The sequence below is a fragment of the Acinonyx jubatus genome, chromosome B4 (genome assembly GCF_027475565.1).
Source record: "Acinonyx jubatus isolate Ajub_Pintada_27869175 chromosome B4, VMU_Ajub_asm_v1.0, whole genome shotgun sequence".
Taxonomy (NCBI): domain Eukaryota; kingdom Metazoa; phylum Chordata; class Mammalia; order Carnivora; family Felidae; genus Acinonyx; species Acinonyx jubatus.
Window position 1 is genome coordinate 27,339,405 of NC_069387.1, and position 22,317 is coordinate 27,361,721.

Genomic DNA, 22,317 nt, shown 5'->3' on the forward strand with positions numbered 1-22,317 from the left:
ATTTGCTGTTTCTGAATTTAAAACTGTGTTTTCCTTTAATGCTTCTTTTCTTCTCTCTCCTTACGAACGTTCCTTCTTTGGCAATTGCTTTTAAAGTGAACCTATCCCTGCTTCGTGCTCTGTGACCACCCACCCCGTAATGGCAAGACTTCCTAGTCCCACTGTAGCTAAGAGCCCTGTGTCGCCTGCCAGGTACTGGACAGAAGTAGCTGCATGCAGCCTGAGGGCAAAGGTCCTAGACAGCAGATGCATCTCATGCTCTGAATGCCTGTCATTTGCTTGAGAAACGAGTCAGAGCGACGAGTTGCTCTGGGAATGGATGGCAGTTTGTTTTGTCATAGTGCAAGACTCCGCTAACTCCGTGTAGGCCTGCATGAGAAACCATTTCGCCTACCTGCTTACGTTGTGTGTCGGAACTAGGATCGCACTAACTCACTTACCCGCTTGTTTTGTTTCTGTTTTTCATGATCGTGGTAATCCCTGTGAGATTTCATTCTTCTAAAATACTAGCACTTAATGAAGATTAATAGGCAAATGGGGAGTTAACATGAATGCCGAAATTCCAGTAATACCCCAGTTTTTTAAAAACGCCTGTCATCGTAAAGACATGCTAAAAGCAATCCTATAAATTTCTAACGTATAGAGAGACAAGGCCATGACATTTTGGGATTGGGACAATAATAATTCATAGTGTCTGCGCTTAGATGTTTTACTACTAAGTTTTCAGTTGTGGTGTTTTGAAAGTATGTCCTTACGGCATGTAAATATCCGCTCTGTTTTACTGTGAGGGACCAAATCACAACGGCTGAAAGTAAGGTTAGAAGAAGTCACGTGGCAGTACAGATACACGTGTGGCACCACCCAGAAGCAGGTGTCTCTTTGGCGAAGTAGGTGACCATTGCTCTCCTTGATCTGCGTTACCATCCGTTATACCCTGGAACACTGACCCTGCTCTCGGGTCTGGGACAGCTTGTGAATTGGTGATTTAATTGGAGTTCAGACAGGATATACTGTTCACTGGGCTTGGGAATTGGATTTGCCAGTGACATAAACATACATTGTCATAAACCTTCTAGGATCCACAGTGACCAGGTAACGGGAAGCCTTCTCCTCCACCTGAAAGTTTGGAGGAACTTATCAGCACCTAATTTCCTTCACTTTTCCAAGTTACTGGTAGAAAGTTATGAGAGAAAATGCTATACAGAAGAAGTGAAAGGAATCTTTAAAATTGAACCATTTGTGTTTAGCTAGTGAAAATCAAAACTCTTGTTTTAAGTTTATTTTTCATTTTTGAGAGAGAGAGAGAGAGAGTGTGAGCAGGGGAGGGGCAGAGAGAGTGGGAGGGAGCATCTCAAGCAGGCTCTGTCAGCACAGAGCCCGACGAGGAGCTCTCTCTCACAAACTGTGAGGTCGTGACCTGAGCCGAAATCAAGAATCAGACGCCCGACCAACTGAGCCACCCAGGCGCCCCCAAAACCAAAACCCTTTGTTACAGATACGTTGTTTGCCGAATGACTGTATTATTTCCTAATTCTATAACATGAAAAGAATACCTCTGAACCACATACTTAGATAATGTCTAAATATGCCATCGGTAATGCCTTGGGACTCCCTTTAGCCTTACTTATTGATACTAACGATACACGTCCCTCTAAGATAAGGCATATCCAAACTGACTTCAGTTCCTTAAAGAGAAAATTCACTTTGTAGAGATAATTCAGAGCTAACGACCTGCTCTTTGTGAGATTGGTAATGCTGGTCTCCCCAGCCTGTTCTGCTAGCCGTGGTCTTAACAGCTAAACGGTGCCCACGGCTGTCTTAAATTTCTGTAGGGAGAAGTCAGCCCTGTTCAAAATTAAGTGACACTGGGAAGAAAGTTAATATTCACAATTTAGCAGGGGGCTTTTGTTGGTTTTTCTCTGTGTCACCGACTTTTTTATCCCTTTCAGACTACAGGCATCTGCTCACCACAAGGCTTTAGCCAGAGACCAGGCAAACGAGGGCAGAGATTCTACCGAGCAAGGTGAACCTGACTCCTCCACTCTAAGCTTAGCAGAGAAGTTGGCCTTGTTTAACAAGTTGTCCCAGCCGGTCTCAAAAGCTATTTCTACCCGAAACAGAATAGACATGAGACAGAGGAGAATGAATGCTCGCTATCAAACTCAGCCAGTCACGCTTGGAGAGGTGGAGCAGGTGGGTACGCTGTGATCTGGTTCCTCTGCGGGAGGGGGGAGGGGGGAGGGGGGCTGCGGTTCTTAAAACATAGGAACACAGTGTTGCTCCTAGGTTAGGGGTATAATGAAGGCGATCTACCTGTAAACTGTGTTACCTGTAAGCAACTAGGTAAGAACTTCTTTCCTAAGAGAGATAGCCATGCCAAGTACATTTCTCTTTTTCTGTTTTCCTAATTTGCTTGCCGAAAGCAGCTGGAATGAGTCCTTTCTGGAGAGAAAAAATAGGATTCACAATCTGCTTTTCACCCAGGTGATTTTGATTAATGAGATGCATTATATAAAATATGTCTAGGGTTGGCTTCCCGCTAAGATAAGCAGTGAAACGGCACCACATGTGGTATTTCAGTCTATGCCAATCCATAAACTGGGATTTATATACACAGTCTTTTTGAGTCAGCTTTTTGCATTTTAACTGTGTCCTCGCAGGTGCAAAGTGGAAAGCTCATTCCTTTCTCACCGACTGTTAACACCTCTGTGTCCACCGTGGCATCTACAGTCCCTCCAATGTACGCTGGGGATCTTCGGCCAAAGCCATCTGTGGACGACATCCCAGGTGCCACTGACTATAGACTTCCGTCCTCAATAGAAAATCCAGAATCTCCGGTCAGAAGCATTCTGAAGTCCCAAGCCTGGCAGCCTTCAGCAGAGGGTAGTGGGAGCAGAGGAATGTTGAGAGAGTTTGGAGAGACAGAAAGCAAGAGAGTCTTGACAGGTGGAGATGGTGGCAAAGCGTACGGGTCCTGTGAGGAAGCAGAGCCATCGTGCCCCACCCTTAACAGAGTCTGGGAAGGAGACAGCCATAAGGAAACCAAGGATGCTGTTCCGAGAAGGGGAAGCCTGGAACTAGCTCATCCCTCCATGGCCCACCTTGGTGACGAACTGAAGGAATTTTCCATGGCTAAAAGCATCGCACAGGGGAGCCCAGACTTGAGGGACAGGCAGCCCTTTGAAGAGAAGGTCGGCGTGGAGAATGTCCCAAGAAGGAAGTTTTCACTAAGAGGTACGTTACTGCTCCTACAGTTTTGAAAACCAACTGGGTTTTTGGTGCCTGTTTTGGCATCTGCTTGGTTGCCTGTGTCTGTGATTATTTTTAACTCAAGTAGGAAGACAGTTTGTAACTAGTATTGGTTACAAATCATGGGTGAATCCTCCTCTCCCCACATCTCCCTTTCGCATGAATCTGACCTGGAATCAATTTTTCAGCAGTAAAAATACCTGGAGCTCTTTCATACATCCTGACAAGGATTCATGATGACTTTGGGCACATTAACTCACAGAACAGCCTTGTGACCTGCTGGCCCTGACAGTCCCTTTTATGAGTTGATGACCCCAAAAGGGCTAGGTAAGCGCAGGGAATAAGGGCTTGAACCCAGGACTGTGGATTTCCAGACTCTTTCTACAGTCCCATTATGCCGACTAGGAAGCTCTGTTGCTGGTGGCTTTAGTCCTTCTTTTGCATTTCCATAAAATGATAGCATGTAAGTTACAGTGCTGGTTTTGGTTTGTGATTATAGCCATTTGAAACAGAGAAAGTATTGCTTTGGAGGAGGAGAAACGTTTTGTAGCGTGTACTTAAAGCTAACATCCTGTGTCTTGCACATAGGAAAAGACACACAGTCACAAAACCATTTGCTGTGTGCAGTAACCCACTGGGCAGTTTGGTTTCCTCCCAGAGTGTAGCCTGCTATACAGATTTGCATAAATCCGAGTGGATTGGGTCACCTCCCTGCGCCCACGGATTGGATTGAACTCCCGGTGCGGGACCACAGAGGGTGAACAGCTGGAAGAATGTCTGCCTGGAGGAGTGAGTGCTGACTTTGCTCCTCTCCTCCCCAGCGGCTGACTTCGGGGAGCCCGCTTCCGAGCAGACGGGCACAGCTGCCGGGAAAACTGGTGCTCAGGCTGCAACCCCCGTGTCCCGGAAGCAGCAAGAGCCTTCGGAGCAAGCACTGGAGAGGTACTCCAAGAGTCCGGGTGCGATGTTTGCTGCCGGAGAGATCAAAGCGCCAGCCGTGGAGGGCATCCTCGACTCAGCCAGCAAAACCATGTCAATTAAAGAAAGGTAATACGATTTGATGATTGGGAAGTGATTCTGTGGGGGAGGAGCTGGCCGTTTGCTCCTAGAAAAAGATCTGAGTGATGGGCAGGGGTGACGTCGCAAGCCTGGATGATGCTCAGGGGTGGTAGTGCCCGAGGAACGCCGGTTCCAGACTCAGATGAGGAAACACAGACATCTGCTTGCATCATTTGTTTGCAGTTCCGTTTGTTTTTTGTTTTTTTGGTTTGCTTTTTTTTTTCTCCATATGAAATTCTTGGACTAGCCAGCGACGGCAGCAGAGATCTTGGCTCTTTTCCCGTCAGACATGTGGCTTCACATTGAATGCACCCATGCTTTGTGACTATTTGTCTGTGTAAAGTCTATGTAGACAGAACGAAGGTAAATCCATATTCGATCTTTGGGATTCGAATCTGAGTTTTGTTTATTCTACAGAAAGTGAAACGGGTGACTTTGCTGAAGTGCGTTTAGAAATTTTGTATCAGGTAATAGCGGTGAAAGATTACATGTGAGTGTCGGGTAACACCGTAGCCTCATTTTATTCAAAAGAAGAGTGGAGGATAGAAAGGCTGGCTTTAAATAGGACAGATACACGGGGCGCCTGGGTGGCGCAGTCGGTTGGGCGTCCGACTTCAGCCAGGTCACGATCTCGCGGTCCGGGAGTTCGAGCCCCGCGTCGGGCTCTGGGCTGATGGCTCAGAGCCTGGAGCCTGTTTCCGATTCTGTGTCTCCCTCTCTCTCTGCCCCTCCCCCGTTCATGCTCTGTCTCTCTCTGTCCCAAAAATAAATAAACGTTGAAAAAAAATTAAAAAAAAAATAAAATAAATAGGACAGATACAGGGAACCCGAGCTGAATATTTCAGGTCGTATTTTCCTTGTTAACTATTAGCCACCGTGGAATTAAGCAGCAAAAGACATAATTGTGACAGGAAGACCAACCAGAAGAACCTTCTCTGCGTTTCTCCAATGTGACCAGCACAACCCGCCATGCCCACCCATACCCCTCCTCAGCACCTCCCACCACTCAGAAGTTCTCTTGCGCTGTCCGACGGTGGCCGCTCTTATTTTTCTGGATACGTTTTGCACTGCCTAAGACTATATATCAGACCAGGATGAATACTCTGGTTTCTCTTCAGATCGTACAAATCTTTCGCCTTTTGTATCAAACCAGGCTGAGAATTGTTCGTTCTGTTTTTCAAGCCGAGCTTTTTGAGCATCACTCACAAAAAGCTAGGCAGATGGAGCCTTTCTCAACGGACAAATTAGTAAGGTTGTTAAATCTTACTTTGGCCTTTACCTGTTTAAAATTCACAGTAGATGCGGGCGCCTGGGTGGCTCAGCCAGGTAAGCGTCCAACCTTCGGTTTTGGCTAGGGTCATCATCTCAGTTTGTGAGTTCGAGCCCCACGTTAGGCTGTGCTTGGGATCCTCTCTCTCCCTCTCTCCCTGCCTCTACCCCCTTTGCGCACACATGCGCGCTCTCTCTCTCTCTCTCTCTCTCTCTCTCTCTGTCATAATAATAAATAAAACTTAAAAAAAGATTCACAGTTACATGAGACTGCTAAACCAAGACTTAGATGAAGAACTGATGGGGTCAGCTAAGTGAGAGTGACGTCTTGAATCAGGGAAGCTGTCTGGCCTGTGCTTGTGTGAAGTCCTCCTCCTCTGAAACCTGGCCTAGAGAGAGACTTTGATCCCAGAGATCCTACTCTTGATAATCAGCTGGGCGAGAAGGAGGGGACATCATTTATGGGAATTAATGAGAAATATCACTCACCCACAAGTTCTGGCGTTTTATACATCAGAAAATATCTCTGGAATAAAATCCCAGCAAAACATACCATTATGCTCCCATTTTTCACAGAGGCTCATAAAGTAGATTCCGCGTCTCTGGTGGGGACTTAGGACTTTTGATGTCGTTTTGTGTCTATCCACTATGCAGTAATTCTTGATTCACCTGCCCATTTTTAGTCAATCTGAGTTTATCTGGGTCTTTCTGAAAGCAGTTTTAATCTTTTTTTTATTTTGTTTAATGTTTATTCATTTTTTGATAGACAGAATGTGAGTGGGGGAGGGGCAGAGAGGGAGACCCAGAATCCAAAGCAGGCCCCAGGCTCCGAACTGACAGCCCCGAGCCCGACGCGGGGCTCGAACCCACAGACCGTGAGATCACGACCTGAGCTGAAGTCGGACACTTAACCGACTGAGCCACCCAGGCGTCCCTGAAAGCAGTTTTAATCTTAATGTAGAGTTCTCGTTTGTAGAAAATATGAGAGACTGTAAAGGCACAGTTGCTTAACCACCCGGACCTCACAGATGTCCAAATTCAAGAATGGCTGTGAGGTTTCTGTGACCTCCCTGGAAGTGTGTTCAAAACCAGCTGTTGATCACAGGCACCATCTGGCTAGTGGGACACAGAACTTCTCAGTCTCCAGGGACTCCTGACCCCGATCTGTTGAGAACCATGATAGTAAAGAATACTTTTGCTCTTCGGTTTTTTTTAAATAACTGTTTAAAAAAAGGATGAGGGGATACTTTATTAGCAGCAATGCTTGTCACAAATTATGCTAACAGAAAATATATTGCCAGTGATCCTTTCCCCCTTATCTTGATAGTACTTTCATTTGTACTTTGCTGAAAAAGCAAACCTGTGTATCTTTATAATTCATCTGTGATCGTTTTTCCCTAAGTGGGGCTCTGATCACTCCCTTCTGTTAAGAAAGAAGAAAGAATGAGGCTTGACCCATTTAAAATAAGAATGCTCTTTATATATTATGTGAGTGTCCCTTTTTCTTTTGTGAGGTGACACATAAAATAGAATTTTTTTAAAGTTTATTTATGTGTTTTGAGAGAGGGGGAGGGAGAGGGAAAGAGAGGGAGAGACAGAATCCCAAGCAGGATCCACACCATCAGCGCAGAGCCCAACGCGGGCCTCAAACCCACAAACCGTGAGGTCATGACCCGAGCTGAGATCAAGAGTCAGATGCTTGGGGCGCCTGGGTGGGTCAGTCGGTTAGGCGTCCGACTTCGGCTCAGGTCATGATCTCGTGGTCTGTGAGCTCGAGCCCCGCATCGGGCTCTGTGCTGATAGCTCAGAGCCTGGAGCCTGCTTCGGATTCTGTGTCTCCCTCTCTCTCTGCCCCTCCCCCATTCATGCTCTGTCTCTCTCTGTCTCAAAAATAAATAAAACATTAAAAAAAAATTTAAAAAGTCAGATGCTTAACCGACTGAGCCACGCAGGCGCCCCTAAATGGAACTTTTAACCCTTACTGTAATTTCTTCTGACTGCCTCATTTTGCCAAAGGAGGGGTTTGGCTCCCAGGGCCACCAGGGCCCACGCAGGGAACCAACCGGCGCAGGCACTGGTCCCCACCTTCCCCGTGGTAGGCGGGGTGACACTGCCGTGCGCTCACGCTGGCCTGCAGGCAGCTAACGTGTGTGGTCTCGCTAGGAAATTGACTGGAGGACACCAGTGCTAGCCGGACATCAGGGTCAACAAGATTTGCCCCCCTCCTGTGTTAATTTTCTCAATGCACGTGTTCTCGTGGCTCATTTCCAGTTTCACACTCCCATTTCCGACTCTTAAGAAGTAGAGACTGGACTTTGCAGAGTTCCTTTACCGCTTCTGCGAAAAAGCTGCAGCCCCGAGGACGCAGTTCTGGCCTCCTCCGCCTTGTGAATCGTCTCCTTTCTGCTCGGGACGGGGGGCGTGCTGAGCTTCCGGTCTGAGGAGCACCCGGGGCCATGTGCTGTCCTCTGCATTTTTCATGCACTAACTACCTCATTAGTGCTGAAGGCAGCCCTAGCAGGGAGCCAGTGTTATCCCCACTTTGTACATAGTAACTAGGACCTAGGAAAGTGTAGCAACTAAGAAATTACCGGAAATCCTCAATATGCTCCCCTTTTCTAGGGCAGGCTGGAGGTTCAAGCAGACATGCCTAAAGGTTCCTTCTCTTTCTTCGTCTTTGCTGATATCCAGAATATGAAGTTTGAACCGTCACTAACACAAAACTTAGGACACAATCGGCTTTTGCCCCTGGATTAATAAAGTCACTGTTTCGCAACTGCCTAAATGATTTGGGTGTAAATCATCCCTGGTTGGGTACTTCTTTGAAAAACATTATAAATCGAGTAAATTGTGTGTTCCTTAGGTCTAAAACCTTTGAAACCTCTTCAGAAGTGCACTAGGCTATTAGAAATCTTTTCCACAGTTACTGAAGCAATGGTATCTGTGTGTTCGTATTCAGGAGATTACTAAAAAAGGCAAAAAAGCCATCCTGTCTTGTGAGGGCTTAGCTGAACTCCCGGGAATGGTGAAGAATGCGCCCCACGCCTCTCGCCAGCCTGCGGAGTCCCCTGCACGCCTCTCCACCCACCCTTGGCCTGCTCCCCACCAGCCAGAGACTGTGTCCATGCTTCCCCGGCAGGGACTGGAGGCTCTTGCTGGAGATTTCAGCCACCAGAGGGCCCCCAGCTTTACGTAAGAATTATGACAGGAGGTGTGTTTCTCCTTTGCAGCCTCCTTTTCTGATCTTTGATTTGTCCCCTTTTGAAAGACACACTAGCTCACTCCTGCGGCCTGCAGACTAGCCAAGACCAAGATCGGATACGAGTACTAATCGGTACCGGTCAGTCCTATCTGAAATCTGCCTGGTGCCTGTGATTGTCTGAAATGAGGGGGCATTTTCAAAGGGGGAGGAGAAAAACCACATGAGATTAGGGGCCATGTGGTTTGCCTGTCCCGTATTTGACCCAGCCCTGACTGCTGTGAGCCTGCAGAACCCGTTCTAATCAGGCAGGGCTCTCAGACCAGGGCCGCTGAGTACAGCCACGTCAGGCCAGTGTCCCCCGCTGAGAAAGTGTGGGCTGTGGCAAGACAGGCAGACATTTCCCCCCGGGTGGCCTGGCGAGCACACAGCGCGGTGGCCCCTGGCCAGGCCTTGGGGTTAATAGGCTAACACGGTGCCACTCACTGGGCTCTCCACCTCAGACTAAGCAGATGCCCAGGCTCTCAACATCACAGCCCTGCAAACAGTGCTTGGACTTGGCGGATGTTACAAGCGCTGACAGTCGTTTGAATTGCATAGGCAGTAATTTATGGCATGTGTAGGACCTGACGTTTCACGCCTCGGCCTCTGCCAGCGCATAACGGTCTCGCCGACTCCAGAGGGTCATGGGATCGCAGGAGGAGAGAACGTGTTTGGAAAGGTCTCCCGCCCTCCTCAGCTTGTTGAACACCAAGTAGGAAATCCGAAGGGACAGGAATGATACATTTAAGTTTCAGTGCGTGTTATTTGTAAGTTACCCGTCATGTCATTTGCACTCTGCAAGCTAGGGCAGGGTCCAAGTACCCTGTGCGCTGAATCGAACCACCGTCTCTTCCATGGTATTCTGGTTACTCTGTAGTCTTTGGAAACTCCTGATGATGACCCTGCCAGCACTTCCAGAAGTAAGATTTTAGGGTTTTGGAATGGAGGAATTCTTTGAAGGCCATCCCAGGGGGAGAAAAGAACATTATAAGCAAGCCAGAATACTCTGCAGTTTCTAAAACGTGAGGACAAAAACATGTCTGGGCAGCTAACACACTAATGTAGTGAGACAAGCCACCTATTGGGAGGCAGGGCACCCCTGCACGGGAACCATATCACCCTGCCCCGGTGGCGTACAGCCTGACCTCCGTCAACGAAATCCTTGGCCTGTATGTGTACTCATGCCTTGTCCGTCGCATCAGGGACAATAACCAGTTTCTCTGAGGTTGCTGTGTAGAGCAGTAGAGTGTCAGGTGGACTATAATATAAGCTGGTTGTAGATTCCACAGTTTGATTTTTTCTAAGTCAGGTTTATATCGCTCAGAGCAGCCGCTGAGGAAACCATATGGTTACTTGGATTATGTTGTCATTGCTCTGGATTCCCAGGAGCTTTGTTGTGAGAATGTTCTCAAGGACTGTAGTGCATTATTTCCCATAAACCCAACTCACGAGGATGAATTTGATGTTTTAGAATCTCTCAACTCATTTGGAATCAACTCTGATTAAAAAGGTAGATGGGAGGCTGGGTGGCTCAGTCGGTTAAGCATTGACTCCTGATTTCAGCTCAGGTCATGATCTCACGGATTTGTGAGATCGAGCCCCGCGTCGTCAGGCTCTGTACTGACAGTGCAGAGCCTGCTTGGGATTCTCTCTCTCTCTCTCTCTCTCTCTCTCTCTCAAAATAAATAAACAAACTTAAAAAAAAAAAAGGTAGATGGACAAGATGAATAACTACTGGTCTGTGTCAAAGGTGAAGTAAGACACAGAAGCTGGCTCTGAGACCAATTTGCAAGAATGTCAGGGAGATGAATGTCTCTCGTCACAAGATGGTGAATTGGAAGTACTTCTTCACTTGAGTGTAAGAGGACTGGCATGCCCCCTTTTTGAAAATCTCATTTATAGACCCTTTGAAACCTTCGAAAGCTCTATGCAAATACTAATTATTTTTTCATGATTTTATTATTTTTACTCATTAGAATAAAACCGACTCATTCAGAATAATTAGAGAAAAGATGAGTCATTATATAGTCTGATGAAAACACCTGAAGGCATTGAGAATTTGTATTTAAGTGCATGAACTAGTCCTTGTAGCATGCAGAGTACTGTCAAACCTCACAGATCACAGCAGGTAGGGCTAACTGAAACCTTTAGCCAAATGGGGCCTGTCTTAGAGAGTACGATTCCGACTCTAATCGCCAATATGGGTTTTTTCTTCCACCACCAAGTGTCTCTGACACCAGCTGGGAGTCCCTACAATTCAACTCAATTCTGATGCTGTGTACCTCAAGTTGACATCAGATCCTGCAGGTTAAGTGCTCCGTCCTATAAGACTGCCCCCCAACACACACACACACACACACACACACACACACACACACTTCAGATGCCAGTGACAGGGCCACGTTGTCACCTGGGCTTTTCACCCTACAGGCTGTAGATTGGAGATTCCGGTGACCCGCTCCTTGGGTTTGATTTACTAGAGAATCTCACAGAACTTAGATAAATGTTTTGCTCACTAGATCTCAAGTTTATTATGGATGGATATAACACAAGAAGAGCTAGATGGAAGATCATAGCGCCAGGTATAGGGAAAGGGCGTGGAGCCCCCACGCTCTCTCCAAGCTCACTCCTCTCCCCCAGTCTCCACATGTCCACCAACCTACAAGCTGTCTGAGCCCCATTCTTCTGGGTGTTTATAGAGGCATCATTACATAGGCGTAGTCGATTAGATCATTGGCCATTGGTGAGAGATTCCACCTCCAGCCACTCTCCCCCTCCAGAAGTCAGGGGGCATGAAACTGAAAGTCCCACCCCTCTAATCAATATTTGTGATTAGAGGCAATCAGTTCCCATCCTTAGGAGCTTCCCCAAATGCACCTGATTAATAGACACCTCTGTCATTCTCATCACTTAGGAAATTCCAAGGGTTTCGGCAGCTCTAGGCCCAGAAAGTTGATGAAAACCAAGTACATATTTCCCATTATAAATCACAGTATCACAGACTGATAAGTGGCATTATATCAGTTTTATAGAATGGTCATTTGAGGTCTTATCTGTCGCATCGCGGAAGGGAAGGGAACTTGGAAAAGGAAGAGTAAGGGACAGGTCCAGAGTTCGAAGCTTCTGCCCCTTTGGGGGAGTTCTTTTCTTTGTTGCTTACTCTGCGTTATTTGAATGAATGGACAAGTTTAAGGTTAAGGTATGATTGTGTATAAGTTTGTAGATGGAAGTGGACTCTTATTCAAGTACTGGAAAGTTTGCTTTTTTATTTGCTTAGAAAAACTTTTATCGAGGAGCAGAATATATTTCATCCCATCTCCAATTCAAATATTTAGTGGAGTCAGGAAAATTAGTAGAAGGGACCTAAGAGACCATTGAGTCCAGTTCCCAGTATGACCAATATGGAAAGGAGGCCAGGCTACTTGACCAGAGTTCACGGCCAAGCTAGGGTTGATGTGCTGCTTTAAAATATGCAAGTTATGCACGTGCACTAGGATGTTTAAAAGACTTGGCCGGGCAGGCTCTGCAGAGAGCAAAAGGGGTCTAAATCCCTTTTTTTCCCAGTCTTTAAATTGTTTGAGCATCAGCTCAAATGAGTTTAATGATAACCACATTTTTCCCTTTTATCTTTCCCATGTTTGTCCAACTTAAATGCCCAAGACTGCTTCGTTCATCGTACGGGAGTGAGCCAAAACAGCCTCATGCTCACGAAAATAGCCTTTCACAGATTGTAGCATCCAGGCAGCTCCGTATCAAGTTACACCAGAGTTGAGCTAAAGTAGGTTAGGTAAAAATCTCAATTAATTAGATTCTTTTTTTGTATGTGGCTTTCCCCAGGAGGAAAGTTGGAGTAATCATTTTTCAAAAATGGGTTTGTAGAGAACAGTTTCTGTATTTAGAAGATAGATTCGAAAGACCAAGTGCATTTGGAGGAAAAGGACAGGGCTTAGAGTACAGGAAGAGAAGCAAATCTTAAACATTCGTTTGCCTTTTATTGAAAGGTACAAGACGATGGTTAATTTTTTATAGGTTTTAGTTTTGAAACCCATTTGTGCTGTGTTTTCTGCAAAGGAGTACTATCCAATCCAGCTGTAGTCATTAAATGCTATTTTACCAAGTGACCAGAAGGGGTCATTAGAAGACATTTTTCTCTGGGGATGGTTACCTTAATCTCTTTGCTCTCAGGGTAAGGGCAAGGGAAAAACACAGAGATTCCTTTGGTAGAATGATGAAGCATCTTTATCTGGCAAGTGAGATTTCAGGTTTGCATTGTAATCAACTTAAAATTTGGTGGGGGGGGGGCGGGGTGCATCTTAGAAAAGGGAATGGTTATGTTAATTTTCTAGGCATAACTTACTTCAGGATAAATGAAATTCAAAGGTTAAAATTCAGTAGCTGTGGTCACGTATTGACCAAAGACTTCTAACTGACCCAAATTATGGTTCTGTTACAAGTAAGAGTGTGGTGCTGAACCCCTTTTGGTTGGCGTGTTTTCCCCCCAGATTAGCACTGTTGAGGAAAAGCGGTGAAGAGGATTGGAAAAACAGACTTAGCAGAAAGCAGGAGTATGGCAAAGCGTCTATCGCCGGTGGCCTGCACGTACAAGAAACGGAACAGTTCCTCAAGAAGAAGGTAATGCTTTACGTGTTCGGGAAAAGCACTCAACTAACATCATGCCTGGACGTGCATCAGATAGGCGAGCATGCATGCCTTGACTAATTACCACCCTGTGAAACACTGTCTTGCCTTTTGGGTTAGCACTGTGCACCTGTCACACAGCAGCTGAAATTGATCAAAAGGTAAAGGCTTGAGATGTTATCAAACTGGTGAGAGCACTGCATACATAAGGCGTCTGCAAGCAAGTCCCTACATTTTGAAGTGTGTACTCTTACTTCGGTTTAAAACCTTCCTGAAACTCAGTCTGACTTTACAATGTTATTAAAACCTTTGTAATGAAAATCTTTAATCGACCACTAGCAGTTTATAAGTTGGCATATCAGATGTGGACTCGAATGCGCCACACTGAGATTTAAAACCCACGCACCCAGAACAAGGACATGACGGTGGTCAGTGCGTACTTATTTTCGTGATCCTGAGCATGTTTTACAGTGAGCCGGTGTGCCTTTTGTTGAGGATGTACAGCAACCTATGTTAACAAGTTTAAATAAAATCAAGTAATACATTGTTATCGATACTGGCAAGCATGTCCTGTGGAAAAGCAGTGATGAACTGTTAAATTACGAGTGTAATGATGACCAGCTTTTGACGAGTTAGTGCACACTTTCAAAGCGGACGGTAACTTTCCTGTTGCTTGGCCCTACGATTGTAAATGCATGTGCTGGCTGGAGGCAAGGTGGCCACGTGTGACACGTCCTCTGGCCAACTTCTAGGGTTAAAAGTCTTCAAACAAATGAAAAACAAACAAACAAAAAAAACACTTCCAACAAGACGATCACCTGTACCTCCTTTAGTTCTAAAACAACTTAGTATCTATGGCAGAGGGGAATAGTGAATGTGGCCTTTATGCATGCAGAAACTTACATGAAAGGGAAGCATCCATGCAGGACGGTGAGGCAGGAACTCTGATACTCCTTTATATGGTACCTGTGTGTCTTCATACGTTAGATTGGAACAACAATTTATATTTCCTTTTTTGAGACATATATGATATTAAAGATAATGGCTAAAGACATGTGATTTCAGCCATTTGTAAAGTTCTCCAGTTCAGTTGGATATTTAAAATTTTTTTTTCAACGTTTTTATTTATTTTTTTGGGGACAGAGAGAGACAGAGCATGAACGGGGGAGGGGCAGAGAAAGAGGGAGACACAGAATCGGAAACAGGCTCCAGGCTCCAAGCCATCAGCCCAGAGCCTGATGCGGGGCTCGAACTCCCGGACCGCGAGATCGTGACCTGGCTGAAGTCGGACGCTTAACCGACTGTACCACCCAGGCGCCCCTCAGTCGGATATTTAAAAGCGTAGGTGTGAAATTTGGATTTCAAGAATGAGATCCTGAAGTGGAAAAAACAGCCAGGGTCCTTCTATCGTATCCCTGTTGCCCACAAACTTCATCTAAAAGGGTTTTGAAATCACCGCTTCAAAAGACTTTAACACTCACCTCCTGTTGGTCCTTTTGGAAGATGCAAAGGAGCCATAGGAGCTGACAGTCCCCTATGGCCAGGCAGAAGTTCAAATAGAGCTATCGTGCACATGGCCAGCTAGAGTCCTTGTGAGGAGTGAATGCGATAAGAGCCCTATCGCACTGGGGGATTGCGGGAGATTGGGGGATCATTTGAGCTGTGACCACCAGAAGGCTGCGAGCGTAGGGGGTGAGATCCGAACTGCCTCACACCTGGCTAAGGTTTTCAGAGGGCAAGAGTCCTAAGCAGGGTAGGGTAGCCCCTGGGGGTGGAAATGCAGTCAACAGAAGCACTGGGGCCCTAAGGGTGCCTGGGGCCCATGTGTGCAAGGATGTCTCTGGGCTCCTGGACACTGCAGATTCTGCAGCAGTAGTGAACTCACTATTCCTCCTCCTCCTCCTCCTCCTCCTCCTCCTCCTCCTCCTCCTCAGTGACCTAGTTCACTCTGGCCTGAGACGGTAAGCTCTTTGAAGTTAAAATAAGCCGATCTATTTTAGGCTTTTGTGGCAGACATTGGGAAATCTCAAGTTCTGTTGAGGTCAAGTGGTTTGCACATGGCCCCTGATAAGCCCTTGGCTTCTTTTCTTCCCAAGGGCTGGCAGTATATTTCAGTCACACCTTCGCTGGGCTTAGATGTGAGGTGCCTCGAGCCTACTCTGTCTTCAGGCAGTCCCCCCACAGCTGAGGAGTCCTTGAGAGACACCACCACTTGCCGGGTGTCTGAATCCTGCCCCAGAGAGAGAAGGACGTTCATGCTGCCTGGTGCATGCCGATGGGATCTTGCTGCATGGGCTGGATCTAGGCTTGCTGCCGGAGAGCTCTGCAAAGGGAAGCAAGCTCCGGAACCTTCCATCTTTAACACCAAGACAGGAAGGGGGCTGGTTATAGAGTCAAGGCATCACTTGCGGCACAGTTTGTGCATTCAGGAAGGGCACATAATTTCTGGGTGCCGATCCTTTTACAGTTTGCCCTCCTCCAGCTTTTGGGTGTTGTAAGCGCAGTCCCACGAGCTGCAGCCTGTGGAAATGCAGAGGAGACAGGAACTAGAGACAGGACTGTCTAGAAATCACAGCCATTGCCCCTCTGAAAATCCTTGCTGTCCAATAAAAATAGAATGTGAGCAACGTAAGTGATCTTAGATTGTGTAGGAACCACGTTAAAAAAATGTGAAAGGATGCCTTAAAAATCTGTAAGTGTTTTGTCTCCGTCAAAGAGTTTGTCCTCAAACAAAACCAATCTGTGGTCGCTCTAACCAGCATCTCCTTTGGGATCCTATCTGGTAAGAAAATATTCTTTTAGCCCATGAATAGGTTTGGAGAACTAAGGTAGTTTTCCTTCCCCTAGTAAAAGACTAGTCATGTCTCAGAGAATCTGTAACTTAATAGGAGTTCTCAGCTTTCCAAATTTATTCCCCCAGAATCAGGATTGATGGTTTGGAGCTTCCGAGCACCAATCGTTTACATGGCTGACTCTCTCATTTCCTGTAACAACCAATCTGGGTTCTTTCTCCTCTTTCTTTCCTTTCCTCTCTCTAGGCCACTCTTCTCTCTTCTTTCTCTCGTTTTTGGTTTAGTCTAGGGCAGCGCTAACCTGACTTAGACATTTTTGCTTTTGCAACATCTATAATGAGTTCTGAAGATGAGAAGGCCATTTGGTTTCTAGATTTGGCCTGGTCCACACTGTATGGAATGTGTGCTCTTGAACCTGATCTGGAGACCGTTTCTTCCAGGGTAACTCATTCCATCCAAAGAGCGAGAAAAATAATGCAAAGTTGTAAAAGCAGGAGTCTGTCTGTTACAGCTCAGTTGCATGTATTTATTTTTATTGAGTAATTACTCTAAATCTCAACCTCATTTTGGCATACTTGACCTTAAGGCAGATAGTGAGTCCCATGCGGTTTGTTAAGATAATCATCCAGTATATCAGACTTTTTCCAGGAAATAAAATGCCTTTATAGACTTTGCCATCACCACCCAGCTCTATGTCTGAGTCACAGTATACTGGATATCCAGCTGCCCTCTATAGTATCAGGGGAATCAAGCTGAGACCTATGATGTCCCCAGGGCACATTCTTGAGGATTCAAGGAAGGTAAATCTGCCAATTCAGGGTCTAATTGTCTGCTGCCTTTGAAATTCCAAATCACAATTCAGGAAACAGTCCATTGAAAGGCCTAAGGGAAGAGGGAGAGAAAAGGCTGATGGTATGACCTCCAAATTAAAGATTATCATCCCACTGATGGAATGTGAGTTTACTTGGTGTTTGGGCCACCCGACTGTGTGTGTGAGCATGCGCATGCATCTAATGGAACCCAGGCACAAAATCCTTGAAAATGATTGTGACACCTTAACCCAACCCTACTCTTCCAGCAGTCTGCAATGTTTCCTATTTGTTTTAACCTGTAGGAAGAAGGAGGATTTGCAGATGATAGTGCCATTTCTAATCTGCTTTGGGTAAGCCTGACTCTAACATAGGTGTCCTCTAGATGACAGCCAGAATTCTACGTCTACCTCACCACATGTAATCTCATCAGTGATGGTTCCCTCTGAGGCCCTCGTGTTTGGTTTCTTACCCCGAGGCAAGATGCCGCCTCTATCCAGAGGAGAGAGCTATCCTGTTACTTTAATTTTTTTTTAAATCATAGAATGAAAAATTGGAAACGACTTCAAATGAGATATTTTACATTAAATGCTAAAGCTGTCCATTAAAGTCCTGGTTCCCCTCTCCGTAACCGAGTTATCATATAAATTGCAGGAATCTTGTCGTTAAATCATTTAATTACAGCACAGACCTGACTCGGGTGTATTTACTGTGCTCGTATGGATTTATGTTAGCATTCTAAGAAAACAAACGGGAAGGACTCTCTTGAAAAGAGAGCTGAAATTGCAATGAGTAAATTAACATTCTGTCCAAGAAATCCTTGTTTTTGTCTCTCCTCTTCCCCACCCTGCTCTGATAAACATTCTCTTTTCACCTCTAATCCTCTTGCTTTGCTCTATAGGAACCTGTATATGCTTCTACTTATTCTCCTGCTATACCTGCTGCCCATAAATACCTGTCTTTTGTATCTATTAATCAGGTGAGGAAAAGCCTACACATTTTAAGCCTCATTGCAATTTCCGAGCAGTAGGGAAGAACTTGTCTCGTTTGGAGAAGTAACTCCCTTGCAGCATTTCGGTGTGCGTGTTTGTGCGTGTGCGTGTGAGAGAGAGCGAGCGAGCGAGAGAGCGTGGGATCAGTTCTTCATATATTTACAGTCTGTCACACGTTTCACATCCTTGGGTCAGACTCTTAGACTTGATGGCATTAATTCACCTCATAATCACGGAACTGGTGTAAGAGGAAAATTTCCCCTTTTAATCTCCAAGCATTATAGTCTAAGTCAAGTCAGGAGCCCAAGGAACGCACCAGAGTGTTCCAGCTCCCACTCAGGAACCCTGCCATCTTGCTTAGCTTGGTAAGGGAAGGTGTGGCGGAGGCAGTTGAGTGTGGACGGGCCTGAGAGGAAGACAGAGCAAGGAAGAGGCTATTCTGACAGGAACTGCTTGCAGTCATCTCCCGAAAGGAGAAGCACGGACCTCCTGCCCCCTTACCTTCTGTCTTCACAGTACTTCATCTGAGCCCCACCCCACAAGGGACACCTGGCTTGGGCTGAATAATCCTGCTGGTACATAATACATGATGATGCTTAAAGCCAGAAATACCAGTGGTTGGTTTTTATTCCCCTTGGAATGTCCCTGGTGTCCAAATAGCTGTGAAAAGTGCCTGCATCCGCTTTGTCACTAATCCAAGATTCTCGCCTCCAACTGTCTGAGGGAACTTACCTAGCCATTTCCCTCTGCGGGCCTCTGTCTCCTCATCAGAATGGGGACTTTCAGACCTCTCAGGCGTCCTCCATCTAAAAATCTCATGACTATACTAGACTGTTCCGTTAGGACTAGTGACGACAAAACAGGTCTTTGAGTGAGAGGCACAAAGACCTCATTGGAAATACGAGAGGGACAGAGTGCTGTCAGAGAGAGGTGCCTGGTGAGCCCTCATACTACATCTTGACATCTTCACAATGGAATCTGCCCATTTTTCTCCCCAAGGCAGCCTCTTCCTTAACTCTCCTAGGCTCTTCTGGAGTTGAGAATGCTGATCTGTGAGAGGCCAGCCCCACACAGACAGCACTGTCCACCCCAAAAAGACAGGCCGAAATCTGGAGCAAACCTGCCGTTCTGTCACTAAGGGGGAGCAGGGATGGATGGTTTCTTCTAAATAAGTCATATTAAACTTTAAAAGAAAAGATGTATCATTGAACTCTTTAAATATAAATTTTGTATATTACACACACACACACATCTATGCACTTCTTAAATAAACTTTATTTTTTAAGGAGTGTTAGGTTCACAGCAAAATTGAGCCAAAAGTACGGAGATTTCCCATATACCTTCTGTGCCCCCCCCCACACACACATAGCCTTCCCCACTACCAACATCCCACACTAGAGTGGTACATTTGTTAAAATGGTTGAACCTACATTGACACGTCATTATTGCCCAGTGTCCATAGTTTACATCTGGGTTCGGCCTTGGTGTGCATTCTCTAGATTTTGACAAATGCATAGTGACATATATCCATCATCGATTACAGTGTCATATAGACTAGTTTCACTGCCCTAAAAAACCTCTGCACTCCATCTGTTTATACCTCCCTCCCTCTAATCCTTGGCAATTTCTTTACTGTCTCTGTGCTTTTGTCTTTCTTAGAATGTCATATCGTTGGAATCATTGAGTTGGTAGCCTTTTCAGACCGGCTTCTTTCACTTTGTAATACGCATTTGAGTTTCTCCATGTCTTTTTATGACTTGATAGCCTGTTTCTTTTTAATCCTGAATAATATTCTCGCTGGATGTACCACAGTTTGTTTGGTTACAAATATGGAACACTTCACGAATCTGTGTGTCATCCTTGCACAAGGAGCCATGCTAACTTCTGTGTATCGTTCCAATTTTAGTACATGTGCTGCCGAAGCGAGCACGTACCACGGTTTATTTATCCATTTGCTTGCTGAAGGGCATCTTGGTGGCTTCCAAGTTTTGGCAATTATGAGTAAAGCTGCTATAAATATCCATATGCAGGTTTTTGTGTAGCTATAGATTTTCAACTCATCTGGGTATCAAGGAGCACAGTTGCTAGATCATATGGTAAGAGTATGTTTAGTTTTGTGAGAAACTGCCAGACTGTCTTACAAAGTGGCTGTACCCAAGTTTGCATTCCCACCAGCGAAAAAAACCCCAGAGTTCCTGTTGCTGCACTTGCTCTTGTCAGTGTTCTGGATTTTGGCCATTCTGATGGGTGTGTGGTGGTATCTCACAGGTGTCTGAATTTGCAATGACGTGTCGCAATGACATATGATTTGGAACACCTTTTCATATGCTTGTGTGCCACCCATAGATCTTCTTTGGTGAGATGTCTGTTCCGATCTTTGCCCATCTTTTAATCGGTTGTTTTCTTATTGTTGAGTGTTAAGAGTTCTTTGTATATTTTTGGATGACATTTCTTTATCAGATGTGTCTTTTGAAGATATTTTTTTCTCAGTCTGTGGCTTGTCTTCTCATTCTCTTGACAGTGGCTTTCACAGAGCAAAGGCTTTTTCATTTCAGTGAATTTCAGTTTATCAATTCTTTCATTAGTGTTACATCTAGAAAGTCATCATTGAATTCAAGGTCATCTAGAGTTTTCTTCTATGTTATCTTCTACAAAGTTTATAGTTTGGCATTTTACATTTAGATTTATGATTCATCTTGAGTTAATTTTTGTGAAGGATGTAAAGTCTGTGTCTAGATTCTTGTTCTTTTTCTTTTCTTTTTTTTTTTTTTTAGTTTCATGTGGATGTCCAGTTGTTCTAGCACCACTTGTTGAAAAGACTGTCTTATGTTCACTGTATTGCCTTGGACTTTTCACAGATTAGTTGAGTATATGTGTATGAATGTATTTCTGGGCTCTTTCCCTCCCCCCCCCCTTTTTTTTTGAGAGAGAGAGAGATAGAGAGCAAGTGAGGAAAGGGCAGAGAAAGAGGGAGACAGAATCCCAAGCAGGCTCCATGCTGTCAGCAAAGAGCCCGATGTGGGGCTTGAACCCACAAACTGTGAGATCATGACCTGAGCCAAAGTCAAGAATCACATGCTTATCAACTGAGCCACCCAGGTGGGATTGATCTATTTGTTTGGTTTTTTCTTGATTACTGTAACTTTACAGTAAATCTTAAAATCAGGTAGGGTCAGTCCTCCAACTTCATTCTTCTCCTTCAATATCGTATTGGCTATTTTGGATCTTTTCCCTCTCCATATAAACTTTAGAATCAGTTCGTCAGTATCCACAAGGTGACTTGCTGGGATTTTTATTGAAATTGTACCAAATTGTAGGAAGAACTGGCATCTGTAAGGAGTTGGAAAGAACTCGCATCTTGACAATATTGCAGCTTCCAATCCATGAACATGGGATATCTCTCCATATATTTTTAAGTTTTAAGAAAAATGCCATTTACCACAGGTAGTTTATGTTTAATCACTTCAACATTAAAATAGGCTTAAAAAATCTATATTTTTGTATCTTGACAACTTTCCCAGATAAGTATTTTATGTACCAACCTTTTAGCATTAGCTCATCAGTGTTCTCTGAGACTCCTTTCCTCCTGCAGTCCTGGTATCTGTGTTCACTAATGCAGAGGCTCAGAAAAGAAAACAGAGCATTACAACAGCACACACGTTCTGTCTAAATGGACTGTTTGTCTCTTTGTTGGGCTTTAACACACATTTCCTTCTTCCTCACATGCCTCCCAACTGTACCAGAATAAGATTTCCCTGTATTCCCCTCCCTTCATCTTAGTCCCTGGTAGATGTGGCAAGACCACGTTATGGTTACTTTGAGGTCTAAGCCTAGTTGTGGTCTTTTTCATATTTTGTTCAGGCCACTTGAGGCTGCATGTGCTAATGAGGTACTGAAATCACCAAAGGAGGGGGCAAAGTCATATTTCTTTTAACGGTACACAGAATTCGAAATGGTGATAGCATTTTTTAAAAGCAAGAAGTACTGATTTGTTACTTTGCCTTATTTTTACTACTTCATCTGTGCTCTTATAATTTCTTCCAACACTGTAGTTTAACTAGATGTGAATAAGATAAAAATTTAAAAGCCAGATCACAGTATTTCCTAACCATGAAGCTCTCTAGTTGTGTTAATGGGAGAGTAGTAATCCTATTAAAGCGTGGTAGATCTGTTTCTTACCGTTATCACCTGTCAGCAACATGTGGGAAGATTTGTACTAGGCATTTTCAGTAGGTATACAGAATAGTGCCATAACCTGAAAGCATTCT

General features: G+C 45.0%; 1 protein-coding gene and 1 non-coding gene across 21 annotated transcripts in view; one reads left to right on the forward strand and one right to left on the reverse strand.

The window, feature by feature from the left end:
• SVIL (supervillin) overlaps positions 1–22,317 on the forward strand; it is a 231,358-nt gene that overhangs the window by 170,803 nt on the left and 38,238 nt on the right. For 13 of the 20 annotated variants that reach the window (XM_053225459.1, XM_053225463.1, XM_053225462.1 and 10 more), the window contains 7 exons: positions 97–192; positions 1,950–2,193; positions 2,661–3,234; positions 4,071–4,296; positions 13,321–13,450; positions 17,363–17,410; positions 17,959–18,036. In XM_053225459.1, coding sequence (XP_053081434.1) covers positions 97–192; positions 1,950–2,193; positions 2,661–3,234; positions 4,071–4,296; positions 13,321–13,450; positions 17,363–17,410; positions 17,959–18,036 — 1,396 coding nt within the window. The remainder of the gene's footprint in view (positions 1–96; positions 193–1,949; positions 2,194–2,660; positions 3,235–4,070; positions 4,297–13,320; positions 13,451–17,362; positions 17,411–17,958; positions 18,037–22,317) is intronic. The other 7 variants (XM_027073741.2, XM_027073742.2, XM_027073747.2 and 4 more) reach the window with 4 other exon arrangements.
• LOC113603763 (U6 spliceosomal RNA) lies at positions 19,873–19,979 on the reverse strand. The gene has a single exon (XR_003425450.1). It is a non-coding gene; the product is annotated as a U6 spliceosomal RNA (small nuclear RNA).